Source organism: Myotis nattereri, assembly GCF_964212035.1.
Source record: "Myotis nattereri genome assembly, chromosome: 16".
In the NCBI taxonomy this organism is placed as follows: Eukaryota; Metazoa; Chordata; class Mammalia; order Chiroptera; family Vespertilionidae; genus Myotis; species Myotis nattereri.
Window position 1 is genome coordinate 36,169,277 of NC_138091.1, and position 17,110 is coordinate 36,186,386.

The following is a 17,110-nucleotide window of genomic DNA, read 5'->3' on the forward strand; positions in this document are numbered from 1 at the left end:
CTGAGGGGCAGCTACTAGGACCGCCCCCACCCCGCACCTCTTCCGACTCTCCTCCCCTCCCTTTCAGGTCACGGTCGCTCCTGTTAGTGCCAATAGTGCCACTGGGCACTGCCCAGCCCTGCGAGGGCCTTAGGAACAACCCTCACCTGGAGGAAACAACCTCCGCTGAAGGCTGGGACAGTCCCAGCCAGAGGCCTGCAGCCAGCTCTGGCCCAGTGTCCTGGTCTGGCCTGAAAGGGGCAGGGACACAACGCGTGGTGGGACCATCCCATCCGTGAGTGTTGGCACCAGGAAGACTCCGCATTTGGCCACTTCTATCTAGAGAGACACCAAGACCCAGAGAGGGTAAGTGCCTTGCCCAGGGACACACAGCAAGATAGGGACCGCTGGGGCTGGCACCCTTGTTTCTGATCTCCCTCTCCTGTGGCTCCTTATACTTGTTACTGGAGGGAAGCAGGTGACTCTCTGAGCGGATGCACCTTCGGGCCCTGACCTGGCTACCTCTAGTGCAGTGATTAAGGGGTGTCTGAACTTGACCAGGCCACCTGAGGCCCCCCCCCCCGCCCCCACTCAGAAAGCCTCCATCAGGCCTGGACTGGAGGAGTGCCCTGCCCAGCTTCTCTGGACAACTGGGAGACAGTTAAGCTTCCTCCTGCACCTCCCAGGACTATCTGGGTCACAGAGGCCTGGTGCCGGGCCAGCCTGTCATCCAATTCCTAAGGCTGGGTGGGTGGCCCCAAGTCTCCTATCTGACAGGTCAAGGCAAGGATGACTCTCAGCTCGTGGCCAGAGTGCCCTCCAGTTTTGCCATCTGTATGCAGCCTAGCTGGCTCCCAGGACCCCAAGAAGATGCCCTGACCACACAGGCTGGCACTTGCAGGGCACCCTGACGGCAGGCACTCAGCTCAGTTGTCCCCATGCTCCAGTGTCCTCCAGACTCTAAGTATTTCCATGCCACAGTCACACCACATCTGCACACAAACTGTTCTATTTTCTCAACACTTTCCTTCAATTGATTTGCTCCGTTCCCAATGACTTCAACTAAAAAGAAAGCTTTCTATTAATTACTATGACTTTCAACAATGTGATTTCATTCTAACCAGGTACTGTTACCCCCCCTACCCCCCCGCCAAAGGCTCTAAAGGACCTTCTCTTTTTATTAGAAAGGGATCCCATAAGCGTGACATTAGCACCAAACAGAATTCCTCCTTGAGGATTCTCAGGAGGATGGAGGAGAATGGGCTAGGGCAGTGGTTGGCAAACTCATTAGTCAACAGAGCCAAATATCAACAGTACAACGATTGAAATTTCTTTTGAGAGCCAAAATTTTTAAACTTAAACTATATAGGTAGGTACATTGTTATTAACTCAATTAGGGTACTCCTAAGGCTTAGGAAGAGCCACACTCAAGGGGCCAAAGAGCTGCATGTGGCTCGTGAGCCGCAGTTTGCCGACCACTGGGCTAGGGAATACCCATCAATGAGTTTCTCACTGTGTTTAAAGTTATTTAACACCACACTCCATCTTGTGGGGGCAGCCATGGTCCCCTCCAGCCCTGGAAATGCTCTCCAAATTCCAACCTTCGGCCAAATAATATTTCAGGCTTTCTTAATTATTATCACCATTGTCTCTCAACTGTTAGACAGTCTGGTCACGATTCTGCCTTTCTTTCTCTGGTTACAAGTTGTAAGTCTTAAGGTCCCAGCATTTGTTGTCTACTGTATGCCCCCGAGCTCTTTGGGTAAATTATCCATTTGCCCCGTGTGAGCTGTGCAATTAGTATTTGCCAAGTAAGGAAACAGGCACAGACGTCTAAATCACTTGTCCGAAATTCACAGCTGAGCAATGGAGCCAGGATTTGAAGTTGTTCTGTCTGACCACAGAGCCCATACCCGCTCCTGCACCTCCCCTCCCCCCCCCCCCATGCCCCCAGCATTATTCTGATTCCCTCCTTGCAACTTGAGGCTCTTTGGCCATCGGGGGACAGACCTTAGGAAAACCTGGCCCCTCAGGTCAGAGGGTGAGGCACATGCACAGAGGCCTGAAAAGGTGGGTGGAAAGCAGAACACAGCCCTGTGTCTCCAGAAAAACCTTCCACCAGCCCCTGGGAGAAGAAGCAGCCTTAGGAACTACTGTGCGCATGTGTCCAAGGCCACTTCTCCGGCGCTCGGCACTCGGGGAGCCTGAGGAGGCGGCGAGCGAAGGGCTGAGATCACAGGTGGAAGAGAGAGTGTGGGAGGAGGGCAGCTGAGCCGCTGAAGCTGTTTTTAAAAATAGAGATATCATTCACACATCATTAAATGTACCATTTAAAAGTGTACCGCTCCGCGGCTTTTAGAATATTCAATAAGTGGCCCATCTATCACCACTATTGACTCCAATTCTCATCGTCCCCCAAAGACACTGCTGTTGGTGAAGGAAAAGGCAGCACCAGCTGGAGCTACATTCTGGGTCGATGCTGAACCCACCTCCAGCCCACACCCTCTCTTGTGTTGCTTCCTTCTCCCCTCACCCCAAGCTACCTCAGAGCGAGTCTTCAGCTCCAGGTTCCAATGACAACCTTGCCCCCACCCAGACTGAACCCCCAAACCAAGAAAACGAAGCTTACCCAGCCCTTATGAAAGCAACTCAACTTGTACCATGGCATCTAACTGCCCTATCCCAGACTCTGGGCAGGAGGACACAGAATTCCGTTAGGAGGACTGCGGTGGGAAGTCCCGGCCAGAAGTGGCCTAACCAACAAGGGAAATGTATTATTTCACATGATGGCAAGTCCCATAGCAGGGCTGCCCGAGAGTCAGCTAGTGCCTCGGCACTGGTGTCAGAGACCCAGCGACTTCCTCTCCGTTTTTCCTCCACCAGGTAGCCTCAGCCTCAGGCAGCTTCCCTCATGGTCACGGGATGGCTGCTGCAGCTCCAGGCATCCCACCAGACACAACAGTGTCTAAAAGCAGGAGAAACGGTATTTCTCAGTCTCATTTTAAGAGTTCCAAAAAATCTTTCCCCAGAAGGCCTTTTGCACATTCCGGCAGACCTCCCTCATGTCTCATTGGCCAAAACAGGGTCACATGCCTATCCCTAAAGCAATCCTTGGTAAGGGGGAGGGATCTTCATGATTGGCTTAGACCAGCGGTTCGGTCCCGACCCCTTTGGCGGTCCAGCGACCCTTTCACAGGGGTCGCCTAAGACCATCGTGCATATCAGATATTTACATAACGATTCATAACAGTAGCAACATTACAGTTATGAAGTAGCAACAAAAATAAGTTTATGGTTGGGTCACAACATGAGGGACTGTATTTAAAGGGCCAGAAGGTTGAGAACCACTGGCTTAGACCAATTAGGATTGATCTCTGAGCCAGGTTGGGGAGGGGTAGGTAGCAGAACAAACTGGGGTCTCTGCCAGCCTGGAGGAAGGGGCCCCGGGAATGTGAGCTATACTACAGTCTAACAGACGACATTGCCCTTGAGCGGCTTCAGCAAGAGCAGCTGATGTCCATAAAGGCGTGGGAGCCCGTTACCTAGCACTGAAAATGTCTCAGGTGCCATTTCAAACACTGCAGGCATCACTCCACTCCACAGGCAACAGCCCTTTGAGGCAGGTGTTATTATACCTTTTTTTTTTCAGGTGAGAAAACAGACTCAGAGAGAGTGGGTAATGTCACCAGTGTCACAAAGTAAGAGGCAGAGCTGGGGTTCACTAGGGTAGTGGTGGTGGCACAACATCTGGGCTCTAAGACAACCTCTCAGAGAGAGGGTCTCCCCAGCTGGACATTTGGAACCCCATTCAGGCCTCACCCAGAAGCCAAGGCATTGGGGCTTCAGCAGTCCCACAGGGTTGATTTCAGAGTAGAAAATGGACAACATTAAGTGAATAACTAAATAGATATATTGGATGTGTCATATCCTATATAATAAAAGGCTAATATGCAAATTGTCCCCTCAACCAGGAGTTCAACCAGGGGCAGGGCCTGCTGGCCAACCACCTGTGCCCCTCTCCCCAGCCAGTCCAGCCTGATGGACCCTGATCAGGGCGGCCAGCAGGACCCCACCAGACCCCATCTGTGCATGAATTCATGCACCGGGCCTCTAGTAGTAGACAAGACCAGTGTTAAGGGCTATAAAGAAAAATAAATTGGAATAAGAGGCCCAGAGGGACAGAGTTGGGGAGCAGCTAGTGGTATTCAGGGCCTCTCTGAAGAGGAGATTTTGAGATGGGTCTCCCGTGGGTGAATCCTGGAGGACGCCCCTGGGCACCTGAGGACCAGCCGCTTAGCTTAGGCTGACAGGGGCAGAAGGGGCACCCAAGAGAGCCCCTTGTTCCTCAGCTCCTAAGAGAGAAGAAAGAAACCCAATATTTATCATTCACCATTGCGGTCTGGCACCGTTCTCATTTAACGCTGACAACTCCCTATGAGATGTAAAGTATTATCTCCACCTTGCGCAGGGAATAGAGGAGGTTCAGAGACAAATGGCAGCTGGCCAGTCCGCCCCCCCCCCCACCCCCATGCTTTCCATTGCTCCCTCCCTTTTAAAAGACTTTGACCCCAAATCACTTTCCAAAATGCCCTTGGGGTACTGGAGGTGACTAAGGCTGGGGAGTGACTACTGTGACAGGGAAAAGCTCTCAGTTCCCATAGAGGGCACCTATATGATCTTGGGGTGCGGGTGGGCCAGGCCAGACAGGACTCGTGCCACCACCCTGCGGTTTGCAGCCTCCAGTACTTCCACAGACACCTGGCTGCTACAGCCGCAGGGCCCCTTCCTGGCGGCGGTGCCCAGGAGTGCAGGCCCCCCGGGGACCTCACCTCTCCTCTGCCTGCCTTTCCAGGGAGCCACCTAGGTTGGGAGGAGCGGGGATCCCGAGCCACGCACACTTTATCCCCAGCTAAGCTCAGGGATTGCGAAGTAGATTAAGGGCATTCACTGACGAAGACGCCTACTTAACCTGGATCCCCAAAGATCCAGGCTGCACACCCACAGAGGCGCGGGCTCCCGGCCCACCGGGGCAGGGCGGGGCAGGGCCCTCTTCTTCGCTGCAGAATTTCTTGCCTTGTTATCCGCACCGCCACCAGGGGGCGCGCCGGGGCCTGGGGATGGAGAGGCTGGCAGGCTTGGGGCGCCGTGGTGTGTCCCACTGATCTTTGTTGCTCACCAAAGTGCTTACCCTGGGCAGGCTATCGGCATTCCCAGGACGCTATCTCTACGCTGGGCAGTGGAAAGAAATCTTGTTCAATGAACTGGCCTCACCGCCCCACGATCTGGGCCTCCTGCCTCTAGGTTGCCCAGCTTTCTAGTGGCCTCCAGGGACCTCGCTGGAAGCCATCTGCGGCTCCTATGGCTCTTAGCGGAAAGTTCGGAGCCCCTTTCTGCAGGTCAGAGCGTGGGGCCCCCACGCGCCCGCTCCGCGTGGCTCTCCGCGTCCTGTGAGGCCTCTGGCCTTGCGCGCCTGCTGCGGCAGCGTTCCCTCTCCCTCCATCCCCAGGCTGGTCCCGGCCCCCAGCACCCGGCAGCCAGCGGCCTGTCCCCGGTAAAAATGAATGGCACGACGCTTGATGGGAGATCTCCTCCTCCCTCCGCGCGACAGACGGGTAGCCCCCTGCGGGCGAACCGGGGCCAGGCCTCCGGGTTCTTTGTCTCGGCGGTGCCTCCGCCGGGAGCGCGGTGGAGCCGCGCGGAATCCACAGCGGCCGACTGCGCGCCCCTGGGGAGCGCACATCAAAAGGAACCCGGGGCCGCCAGGGAGGTGGAGGTGGGGGTGGGGTGGGGGTGGGGGTGGGCCATCAGCCTGCAGATGGGCGGGTCGGAGGTCCCCGAGATTCACACACACAACACAAAGCGCTTCCCCCTGCCGACCCCTAGCCCCCAGACCCCTGCCCGGCGCGGACTCCTTTGCCCTTTTTCAAGAGCCCCCCCCCCCCCCCCATTCAGGGTCCACCGCAGGGAAGCCTCCACCTCCCCACTCTAGCCGGCCTGGATGTAAATTTAACCCTTTCCCCATCGAGTGCAACCCACCCTGAGGTCCGGGGTGCCTGAGAGAGAAGGTGCTTCCGTCGGTGACACGTGGCGCGGGGGCGCCCTCCCCCTCCCGGCAGGGACCGTTCCTGTGTTCCAACCGGCAGCGCTGGGCAGGCGGGAGGAAGGAAATTAAGCCTGTGTTGAAGGAAGGACACCTGGCAGGGGAGGAGAAAGGGATCAGGAATCCCCTCCTCTGGGGAGCTTTCAAGTGGGGGGGAAATCCCCACACATGCCTCCGCTCTCCAGGGGCCATGCGGGGCCGCACACAAGTTCCCACACCGCCTCCCAGCCCTCTACTCCCTCGGCGGTGCGGCCAGCCCAGGTCTGGGTTACGGCTCCCACCCACTTGTTGGCTGGCCTCCTCTCCATCCCCTCCCCGTGCTCCCAGCGGCCTGGAGGAGGCATCATACATGTGCCCCTACAGGGGATGACCAGTCTCACCTCCATGGCCCAGGGCTACTGGCAGGGCACGGCTCTGCCAATCGCCACCCCACATGCAGCCTCAGAAATCTTCCGTCCCCACTACCCAGGCTGGCACCTCTGGAATCTTGGGGTCCCGAGATGACCCCAAAAGGTCACCTACTCCAGCTCCCACTTCCCAGGCACACTGAGTTTGTAGTGGGGTCTTGGTGGCCAGGGAAGGGAGTGTCGCCCTCGGCTCTGGGGCACCCCACATGGTCAGGTGGATTTGAACTCCAACGGACACCTGATCAGAAAACCAGCTGACAGCCCCTGCTGGGGGGACAGAAGTCCGGTGGGACCTGGAAGGCCATGAGGGGGGTGAGAGCTCCCTACCCCTGGAGCAGGGGCGCTGGGGCTCCGAAGTTAGGGACAGTGGCAAACCCACTGTGACCTCCTTTCAGGTGAATGAGAAATAAGGAACCTAGGTCAGCCCACCACACGGGCATCTCCGCAGGCTACACCCCATCCGCTGTCCCTGGGCAGCTTAGGGCTCTTCCTTTTGCTCATCCTTCCCCTCTCAGCCTCTCCTCTTCCCCTTTCCCCCTTCTTTCGCCTTGGGCTCCCTCTGCTTGCCTCCCCTCCCTCTTTTCTGTCTCCGTTTTTTCTTGGTCTCTCAGCCAGCCTCTCCCTCTCTCTCCGGCACTGTCTCTCCCTTTTCTTTCCTTCCCTCCTCTCTTTCATCTCTCCCCCGACCCCACCCCCTCCAGTCGGGCTAGGAACGCGGCAGGAGCCGTGACAAGCCCAGGCGGCTCTCCCGACCCTTGGTGCCCGGGGGCCAGTTCCCCGAGCTCCCGCGCCCGCAGCAGCCCAGTGCGTAGGGAGCTCTCGGGATGCGCAGGGCCAGCGGGTTCGAGCTGTGGGCATGGGTGGCCCAGATCAAAGGCCAGAAATGTCTGGCCCCTGGCATGAACTCCCTCCAGTCGTGCCCTCCACCTGGAAAAGCCCGAGTTCCAGGCCTCCCCAGGACCTGGGGTTGCCCCTTCTGCTTCGGTTCTCTGAGCAGCGGCCCTTGCCCCCACTCACTGGCTTTGCTTGCTTCACCCCAGGCCCAGGGCTGCTCCAGGGTCCCGAGTGCCTCTGGAGGCCTTGGGTGGCCAGCGAGGGGGGTTGGGGGGCAGGCCACCCAGGTGACAGCAGGCAAGTCCCCCCAAGGTCTGCCCTCCATCTCAGCACCACTCCAGGCTGAGACCTAATTCCTTGACTTTGTGGAGGGAGAGGACAAGAAGCAGCCAGGGGCTCGGAAGGACTTTTTAGCTGCGGGGAGGGGGAGGGGGTATGTGGGTGCACTCGGTGTCCAGGCAGGCGAAAGGGACGTCATCACAAACCCCAGGTCGAAACCAAGGGCAGGGGAGCTGGGGAGGAGGGGTGTGTCTGCAGGGCAGCAGGGTGTTCCGAGGACCCCGGCTGCTCTCTGCGTCCCACCCACCCCCTAACAGTCCATCCGCAAGATCCAAATGGGACTGCGGGTCAGGCTTCCGACCGGAGCCGGAGGCCTGGCCTGAACCCCTCCAAGAGGAGAAAGTGACCCGGCTCCGGAGCAGGAAATGCAACTGGCCGCTGGTGTCAGTTGCAGGAAATGCAAAGGCAGCAGGAGGTCCCGATACCGATCTGATCCCTGACAAAAGACTCAAATGACACGGCTCTGTCCCCGGCGCCGCCCGCAGCCAGACCTTCGAGCCTCCGCAGACGCTTCTGCGCGCCCCTCGGACACCCGGGAAGCGACCTCCCGCGGCCGGGTCGAGCGGCGGGTGGCTTTCGGGCTCGGAGGCTGGAGGCCGGGAGGGGTTGCGTTTCCCAACCCCCTCCGCGACCCTCGGCTCCTGTCCTGCCGGAGCGAGGCTCCTGGGAACATCTCTGTGCTTTCTACTGTCGATTCCCCCAGGGCCCCCGTCCCAGGGGGCACGGGCCCCCCGAGGGAAAAGGAGACACCCTCCATGCCCACGCCGACCCGGCACCACGCGAACGCCCCCGTCAGAGCTCCAGCTCCCGAAAGCTGGCTGGCGGGGAGCCGCGGCGGTCCTGGGCCAGCAAGAGGCTCCAACGGGCCGTGTGTCCCCCCCCCCCCCCCAAGTTCTCCCTGTGTCCGGGGCGCGGGCTTTGCCCAAGTTTGCAGGGCGATGCCCTTCCCCGAGCCCGACTCGTGGGCCGGGCGGGAGGGGCGCGTGATTGACAGGCTGAACTACAGACTCATCTCTTACCTTAGGCCGCGGGCGCTGATTGGCTGCTCGCTGACATCCTCAAACCCGGCTGCTCCGCGCTGGGCTCGGAGGGGGCGGCTGCGGGTGGAGGTGCGCTTCTGACAAGCCCGAAAGTCATTTCCAATCTCAAGTGGACTTTGTTCCAACTATTGGGGGCGTCGCTCCCCCTCTTCATGGTCGGGGGCAAACTTCCTCCTCGGCGCCGCTTCTAATGGAGCCCCACCTGCTCGGGCTGCTCCTCGGCCTCCTGCTCGGTGGCACCAGGGTCCTCGCCGGCTACCCAATTTGGTGGTAAGACTCGCCCCTTGTCTGCCCGCGGCCCGATTTCTTCGCCGAGTCCCGGGGAGGTGGGGGGCGCCGGCTGGGGGGTGGGCTCGGCCCGGGCTGGGGCTCCTTTCTCCTTGCCTCCTTGCAGCCCCCCACCCCCCACCCCCCACCCCTCACCCCTGGATTTTCTGCTGGTGTCGCCTTCAGAATCCAACTCCTGGCTTCCCTGATAATCACCATTTTCCCTGCTACTCGCTGCAGAGGCTGGAGTGGAGGACTTGCCCGGTCTCAGAAGGTCTCCTGATCTTAGATCCTCACCCTCCACCCATCCCGATCTGGGGACCCCCTCCCCAATACCCTCCATTTGCTCGCAGTTGGGTTTGTGGGAATCCAACGCTGACCCTGGGGCCCAGCCACTCCTCTTCTCCATTTTGGGGTCTTCCATGGGCAAAATCCTCCTGTTCCTTCCTTGCCGCCCCCACCTCTGCCGGCGCCTCCATCAAGAGATTTCCCCACAATGACCCCTCTTTGCCTTCCTATTTCAGACCCCAGTGGCTTCAGGGACCCCAGGGGCAGGGGGACGGGGGCATTTCATCAGACTCTCCCCACTCTGCTCTAGATTAATCTTGAGCCTCAGAAGTGAATGTGGTATTTGCTGATCCGAGATGCCATTGAATTCGCGTTTTATTCATTTCTTGCGTGTCCATCCTGGCAAAAGGGGGGCTCGTTGAACATGTAGTTGTTCGGAAGGGGGGTGGGTTTGTTCTCCGACCAAAACCCCAGTTCTCCATGTTAAATTCGTTCGTTTTGGAAAACCGAGGGCCGAGGAGAAAGGGAGAGAGGGAGAGAGAATTCCATCCCTGGGAAATGCGGATACAAAAGACATTTTTAGTAAAGAAGGCTGGGAAACCAGGCGCGGTGTTTGGGGGAGATGTGCGTGGATGGGGGAGCCAACCGAGGAACAAACAGCCCCTGGGAGCCTCAATTCCGGGGAGTCCCCTTGTTTTCCAAGCGGCTTCATCGCCCCCCGGCAGGTCCCGGAGGCCAGAGGGGAGAGACACAGAAACCAGTTCTCTAAATTACACCCGCCTCTCCTCCGTCTCCAGCCCCTGCATCCGGAAAACTTTAATTAAAGCATCTTCCCCTCCTGGACATAGGACAGCCTGGGCCTGGGGGTGGGAGGAGAGGGGTGAGAATTTGGGATCTGGGAATAAGTAGAGGGGCTGTGGTCCCTGGGGTGAAAGTCAGAGAGGAGAGCCACCAGGGTGTGGTGCCACCTGCGTGTCCCCCTTTCCCTGTCTTGCCACCCCTTCTCTAGCCAGGAATAGGGGGAGCAGAGCCAGGAGATTGGGGGCAACAGCCCGAGTCTGCCTCCAGGTGCTTGGGGGTGGCGGTGTTTATTTCTGGGTGTTTGAGGGCTGGGACGGAGGCATGGCCGAGGATCTCTGTTTAGAAGGCGCCGAGAGTTGCTCCCAGGACAGACACCCAAGGGGAAGTCTTTCTTCTGTCCAGCCCCTCCTTCCCTTGGCACTGGGCTGGCCCCAGGCCGCCTGTACATAAAGAAACCTGTGGGGGTGGCCTGGGCGGCCAGAGATTCCAGGCTGGGGGCCGTGCCCATTGCAGGGAAGGCCGCTGCGGAAACCGGTGTCTCTAAGGCCCTTCCCGCCCCCCTCCCGCCCCCCTCCTGTCCCCCTGCTAAGGCCATGCTGTTCTTTGCCTTCACAGGGACCCTGGCCGGGGGAGGGCAGGAGGAGAGGGTGTGGAGCCCCACAGGCTGCAGGGATGAGCTGGAGAGACCAGGTTCTCCTGCTCTAGGAACTGGAGGAGGCACTTCCCTGGGCAGTGCCTGTGGGAGGGCTGGGGTCTGGTGAGTAATGGTGTATGGGTAGCCTCTAGATAGGAACCACCCAATAGAAAGATGTTGGGAAAACCTGGAAAGCCATACTGGACACATGGATTGTTTGGGGGTTGGGGGGACAGGGATGCTGCTTTGTCTGAGCAGAGACCTGTGTGTGTGTGTGTGTGTGTGTGTGTGTGTGTTCTAGGTCTATGACCCAGTGTGTTTCTGTGAATAGGAGTGTCTGTGCCTGTAACTGGGTGATCACGGATGTGAACTCGTGTGAGATATGCCTGGGGGATCCACGGCCCGTGACAGGGTGTGCTGCTGTGTCTGCATACAAGTGCCAGCAAGTGGCTGATTCTATGATATGTGTGGTGTGTGTATGTGTCAGAGGGAGAGAGAGAAAGTCTAGAAGTATCTATGCCCATGTGAAGGTCAGCACCTGTGTCTGCTTATGACACTGCATGACTGTGATCATGACTGGGCATGTGAGTGTTGTGTGCGTGTGTGCGCGCATGTGTGCACATGCCTTCGTGACAGTGTAAGGGGAAAGCCCCACAGATGTCTTTGTGCATGGATATCAGTGCTCACGGCCATGGCCTGATTGTGCTTGAAAATATGAATGTGAGGGTTGTGTCTGGGTCTGCCTATGACCCTGTCTTCGCGTGCCAGGGACCATGGCTGGCCTGTGGCTATGGATATGTTTGCACACATATGACCTATGGGTGTGAGTGACATCCTGAGATTGGGTGCTTGGTGGGCATTCATGGTCCTGGTGGGACAGTTCAGCGGGAGACAAAGGTCTAACAAGGAAGCTGCAAGGGGCATGGCTGACCTGGGATCTGGGCTGGGCGGTGTCGGGTGTGGGGTGCAGAGCCTCCCTCGCCACAAGCTGATCCTGTCTGCCTGAGGACTGTGGTCAGCAGCCTTCCCCTCTTAGGCCGCCTGTCTTTGGTGTTGGAGCTGGGATAGGGGGTGAGTCACCTTCTCAGGGTTGGGGCCAAGGCCAGGGCCCGGGCTGGGACAGGGACAGTGGAGTGGATGGGCCTCAGATTCCTGTTCCCACTCTGCCCCCAGGCTTCAGATTCCAGGCCTTTTAGCATCTCAGCTCATTACGGCTGCCCCTACCCAGCTCCCACATTCCCCAGGAGGGATTTACAGGGGAAACCATTTAGCTGGGCTTCCTACCTGTGCTACCTCGCAGAAGGCACCCCGAGTCCCCACATCCTGTATGGCAGGCCTCAGCCCCGAGAGATGGTAGACCAGAAGGGAGAGCTATGAGGGCCTCAGACAGAGAGGGCTCTGGAAGATGATGGGTTCCAGGGCCCTGCAGCCAAATAGTGGCAGAGCTGGGACAGGAAGAGGTGACAGCAAGCACTGGTTTCTATAATTCTTCTTGTCAGTCGCAGTGAATGCCTGCCTGGTGGAGGAACTTGTCTTTCTTCTCCTTCTTGGGGGAAAATGAACTATCTTATTAGGGCCCGGCCTAGTGCCTACTACATTCCAGAGGCAGAGGCCCTGATTGAGGGGTTCTGTGCTAGCGGTTGGGAGGGCACCTCACTTCTGTGTGACCCACCTCTCTGAGCCTGTTTCCCCCCACCCTTTCACCCAGCGATCACCAGCCTGCACTGCCCCACACATGGGGTTGGGGTGGAAAGTGTCCTGCAGAAGTCAAGGGCAGTGAGCTGGGAAAGACACCTGAATTCTCTTTCCACCATCCTGAGATCCATTACCCCACGCAAGCGCTTGCCCTAAGCCCTGCCTCAGTTTCCCCATCTGTCAGGTATCCCTCTGCCTGCCCTCCCCTCCTCCCCACTCCCACCTCCACCCGCCTTTCAGAGGCTTGTGAACATGTTCAGTCAAACCCCGTGGGGGTCAGTGGGCTGGGCCCAGGGAGGCACCTGGAGACTGCGGGGGAGGAAGGCCCCCGGGCCAGGTGTTAACACTTGTAACAGGCAGGAATTACAGCTGGCTGGGGCTGGGGCTGGCGAGGAGCTGAGCTGGCTGGAGGCTGTTGATCTCACAGACAGACAGACAGACAGATGAGCAGATACCAGATCGAATGGCCAGGCTTTAAGCGGGTGGTCTCCCTTCCAGGGCAGGCCTTTCCCTGGGGGGATGTGGCAGGGAAATTAATCCAGGTCTCTTGGAAGTGAATGAACAGCCCTCCTGACCACCCCACATCCATTGTGGGCGGAGCTTGGTGTCCAAAGGAAGTATATGTGGTGGCTGATTTGTTTGTATTCTTCTGATGGGACCACATTTTGCTTAAAAAACAAAACCCCCCCAAAAAAACACGAAACAGGTCAAACGTTGTAATAATACCAGGAGCATGGTGCTGAGTTATGTCCTAGAAGATCCTGCTTTAATGTGGGGAAGGCATGGGGGAAGGGGCAGCTGTCAGGGAAGGTTCTAGAATTTCGTAGCATTTGGTCAGCAGCTCTGGAGCTAAGAGGTGAGCCATGGATGGAGTCTGGTCCTGACATCATTCCCCCCCCCCCCCCCCACACACACACACCCTGCCCCAGGGATCCTGAGGAACTGGGCGTGTGGGGCACCTGCCCAATGGGAAGACCTTTGTGGGAAAGGTCAAAAGAGGCAGGAGCTAGACCACGTGCCCAGTCCTCCAGCGGGCACTCTCTCCTCCCTCCCTGCAGTTTCCCCAGTGGCAAACCCAGCAGAGCCCGCTGGCACCCACACTCTGGCAGCTGGGTGCACACTCAGTCACTGGTGAAGATAGAAAGGGCCCTCGGTGGAAATCCCCAATGAATAGACTCAGCCAAGCAAGCATCTCCCATCCCAGAGCGGAATGCTGATACACCTGAAGGGCACTTGGGCAGCTGTAGAACTGAAAAGGTGACATGGGCACAGGGGGAGGCGGGGGGAGGGAGCTATGACCCTGGGGCTTTCTCTAGACTTTGAATAGGTCCCTCCTTGGTCTGGGCAAAAGGCAAGGAGACTGAGGCTGGGGAAGGAGAGGTGACTTTCCAAGGAGAAAGCAGCCACAGATCCTTCTGAGGAGAGTGGGGGAAAGGAAGATCTTTCTGGCCTCAGCATGGGGTGAGCCATGCATTGAGGGGGCCTGGTCTTCGAATCTTTTCTACCCACGCTGCTGTGAGCCACAGAATCCTTCTAAAGCCACCACGGAGGGACAGGCACTCTCTACCCCTTGTCCCTGGTTCCGGGAGGAGGTCTGTCCCCTTCAAAGGTTAAGGCCATCCGGATACTCCATTGATACGTTCACGTTAGCGTGTGTGCCAGGAAGTGCTGACAGCCAGGAGTCTGAGTTCTGAGCTTCCCACCCACTGACCGAGGATGGGTCCCTTTCCTTCTCTGCACCTCAAGTCCCTGCCTCCCTCTGGGCTTCCTTTCCCTTGACCACACGGCTGGGTCTCGTCTGCCTCTGGGAGTCCATAGGACTGTGACAGGGACCCAATTCATTGCTGTGAAGCATGGAGCTCCGTGTGTCCCCAGTGCCACTCCCCCAGTGAGTCTGCCTCCCCCACCCTTCCCAGGCCACCCATTCAGACATTCAGAGCCTGGCTTGGGAAGCCCAGCGCTTGACTTCTGCAGCCCCATCTGACCTAAATTCCAAAGCTGGCGGCTCCACCACTGCCGAGCCAGCCTGCCTGCACCTCCAAACCTCACTTCCCCCAAATGCTCACATTCCTCTGGAGCCTTCCCAGGTTCACATCTGGCTTTCTCATGTACTACCTAGGGCAAGTTAACCTCTCCGAGACTCAGTTTCCCCATGTGGAAAATGAGAATAATGACTGCTTCTACCTCAAAGGATGGTTGGGAAGAGCAAATGAATGAATACATGCAAAGCTCTCGGAATAATGCCCGACATACAGGAACTACTATAAGTCCTTTAAGTCTTGGATCTAAATTTGCCTCCTCCAAGAAGCCCTCCCAGATTGGCACTACCCGGCTCAGTTTTCTCCTTATCCTCAGAGCCAGCTTGCCCCATTATACTCCCCACTGGTGACTATGAGCCTGTAGCTTTATTCTTAACTTGAGGGAGCTAGGCCAAGCTACCCCAACTCGGCTCTTTGCCTGCCCAGGAAGGAGAAGGAAAGGGAAAGAGAGCACTGGAGTCTCCCCTGACCCGCCTCCCACCACACAGTTTTCCAGACTCTTGCAGCCATGCCATTTCCAGCAGGGTCCTGGAGCTGGGGGCGGGAGGGGGGAGCGGGAGGAGAGGCAAGCTCGTGAGGGAGGGGGGGAGTGGCACTGGGGCCGCCTGGAGCAGCCCGAGCAGAAGTTGCTCCTCCAGGAGCTGAGAGATGATTCAGAAGGTGATTTATAGACGGAAGGCAGAAAGCTTGGCTCCTGGCAGAGGCCTGCTGCTTAATTACATTCTTCGGGGGGTGGATGTATGAGTGGGGCGGCAGCAGGGGACCCACTGCTACACCCTCTTCCTCCAGGCCCTGTTCCTGTGACTGTCCCAAGTCCAGGCAGGGTCCCTCTTTCTCCTGCTGCTGCAGAGGGCATCCCTGTTCTCAAGGAGAGACTCGGGCTAGGTCGGGAGAGAAGGAAGGTCTGCGGGTGGAGAAAAAGGGGCCAGGTCAGAGTCCTGTCTCCTGGGACGCCTCCTCCTTCAGGGGAGTCTGGGTGGCAGAGGGCGCTGGGACACAGGGCCACCTGGGAAAGATCACTCCTGCTTCTGGGAAGGTCAATAGCTAACGCACCTGGCAGAGTATTTCTAGAATCTTCTGGAGGTTGGCAACCCTACACTTCCCCTCTGTGCCCAATCCAGCTGGTGCTTCTGGGTCCTTCCTTCAAGTATGTGCTTTTCTGTTGTTCAGTCTTAGTGGGACCCCCAGCTGGGTGCTGGGGACCAAGCTCTGTGCTAAGAGTCCAAAGTCTTTTTTTTAAAAAAACACATTTGTATTGATTTCAGAGAGGAAGGGAGAGGGAGAGAGAGATAGAAACATCAATGATGAGTGAGAATCACTGATGGGCTGCCTCCTGCACGCCCCCTACTGGAGATTGAGCCCGCAACCCCGGCACAAATCGAACCCGGGACCCTTCAGTCCACAGGCCGATGCTCTATCCAGTGAGCCAAACCAGCTGGGGCCCAGAGTCAATTCTTTTTTTTAATTTTACTGATTTTTTACAGAGAGGAAGGGAGAGGGATAGTTAGAAACATCGATCAGCTGCCTCCTGCACACCCCCTACTGGGGATGTGCCCGCAACCAAGGTACATGCCCTTGACTAGACTCGAACCTGGGACCCTTCAGTCCACAGGCCGACGCTCTATCTACTGAGCCAAACCAGTTAGGGCCAGAGTCAATTCTTGTTGTTAGGCAACCCGTGGTATGTGGGTACACGGCTGCCTTAGAGCCAGAAGGGTGCTCCAGGCAGGTCAGCCGAGCATGCGAGGGAGAGAAAGCTTCCTGTCCTCATATGAAACTAACGTTTCAAGGAGTCACCACAATTCAACTGCTAAAGCCACAATCACTTCAGCGCTGTTGACAAGCAGCCCGTTCTGTTCGGCTACCTGCCGTGGTGGCATCTGGCTCCCTCTGGCTCACGGGGCAGGCAGCCTGACATCTCTCTACTGCTTCTTGGTTCCCAGGCAGCCTCCGCTGCGGCTTTGAAGCCCTAAGACTCCGCCTCTAGTTCTTGCGGCTAGAAAGGTGTGTGGGGGGCAGGGGTGGGTGGGAACCCGGGCCCATGGAGTCTATTTATCTGCTTGCAGATTGGCATGTGCAGCCGGGGGGAGCTGGCAGGGGTCAGGATGGGGACACTAGACAGTGCTCTGGTTCCCCCTGAGGCGGGCCTTCTCAAAATGGCCTCGTTATGTGTGTGGAGTGAATTCCAGAAATGTCAGGCACACCCATACATCTGGGGGAAGGATGGAGCTGTGAACGATGCTCGGAGACGAGAGGGGGTATTGTGGGGTGTGAGGGGACTTGAGCCCTAGCTCTGCACTAGTTACGGTGTAACATGAGGCAGTCAATAACTAGGCCTGCTCTGGGTCTCACTAACTAGAGGAGCTGGACATGCCGTTGGCTTTGGGCTTCCAGCTCTGAGATCTCAATCTGGATTCTGGTCGCCCAGCTATTAGGGTCACCTGTGCCTGGTGGTGGCAGCGGCAGGGTGGGGCGGGGGGGGTCACTGAGAGCTGCCTCAGAGCAAGGTGGGAGGGCTAAACCTTTACATTCAGTCGAGAGATCATGGATGAGTCTCTACCTTCCCCAGGCCTCTATTTTCTCATCTGCAAAATGGGCGATGATAGTAACAACCATTGGCCCTGCCTACTAGCGGGGCTGCTAAGAGCTTCGGGAGGAATGATCCTTATGAAAGCCCTTTGAGAAGC

At 57.7% G+C, this 17,110-nt stretch overlaps 1 protein-coding gene across 1 annotated transcript in view; it reads left to right on the top strand.

Moving 5' to 3' along the window:
- The first annotated feature begins 8,770 nt into the window (after nucleotides 1-8,770).
- The window catches only part of WNT3 (Wnt family member 3), a 40,961-nt gene continuing 32,621 nt past the window's right edge, over nucleotides 8,771-17,110 (top strand). Inside the window, exon 1 of the mRNA XM_081108828.1 lies at nucleotides 8,771-8,969. Coding sequence (XP_080964954.1) covers nucleotides 8,890-8,969 — 80 coding nt within the window. The 5' untranslated portion in view covers nucleotides 8,771-8,889. The remainder of the gene's footprint in view (nucleotides 8,970-17,110) is intronic.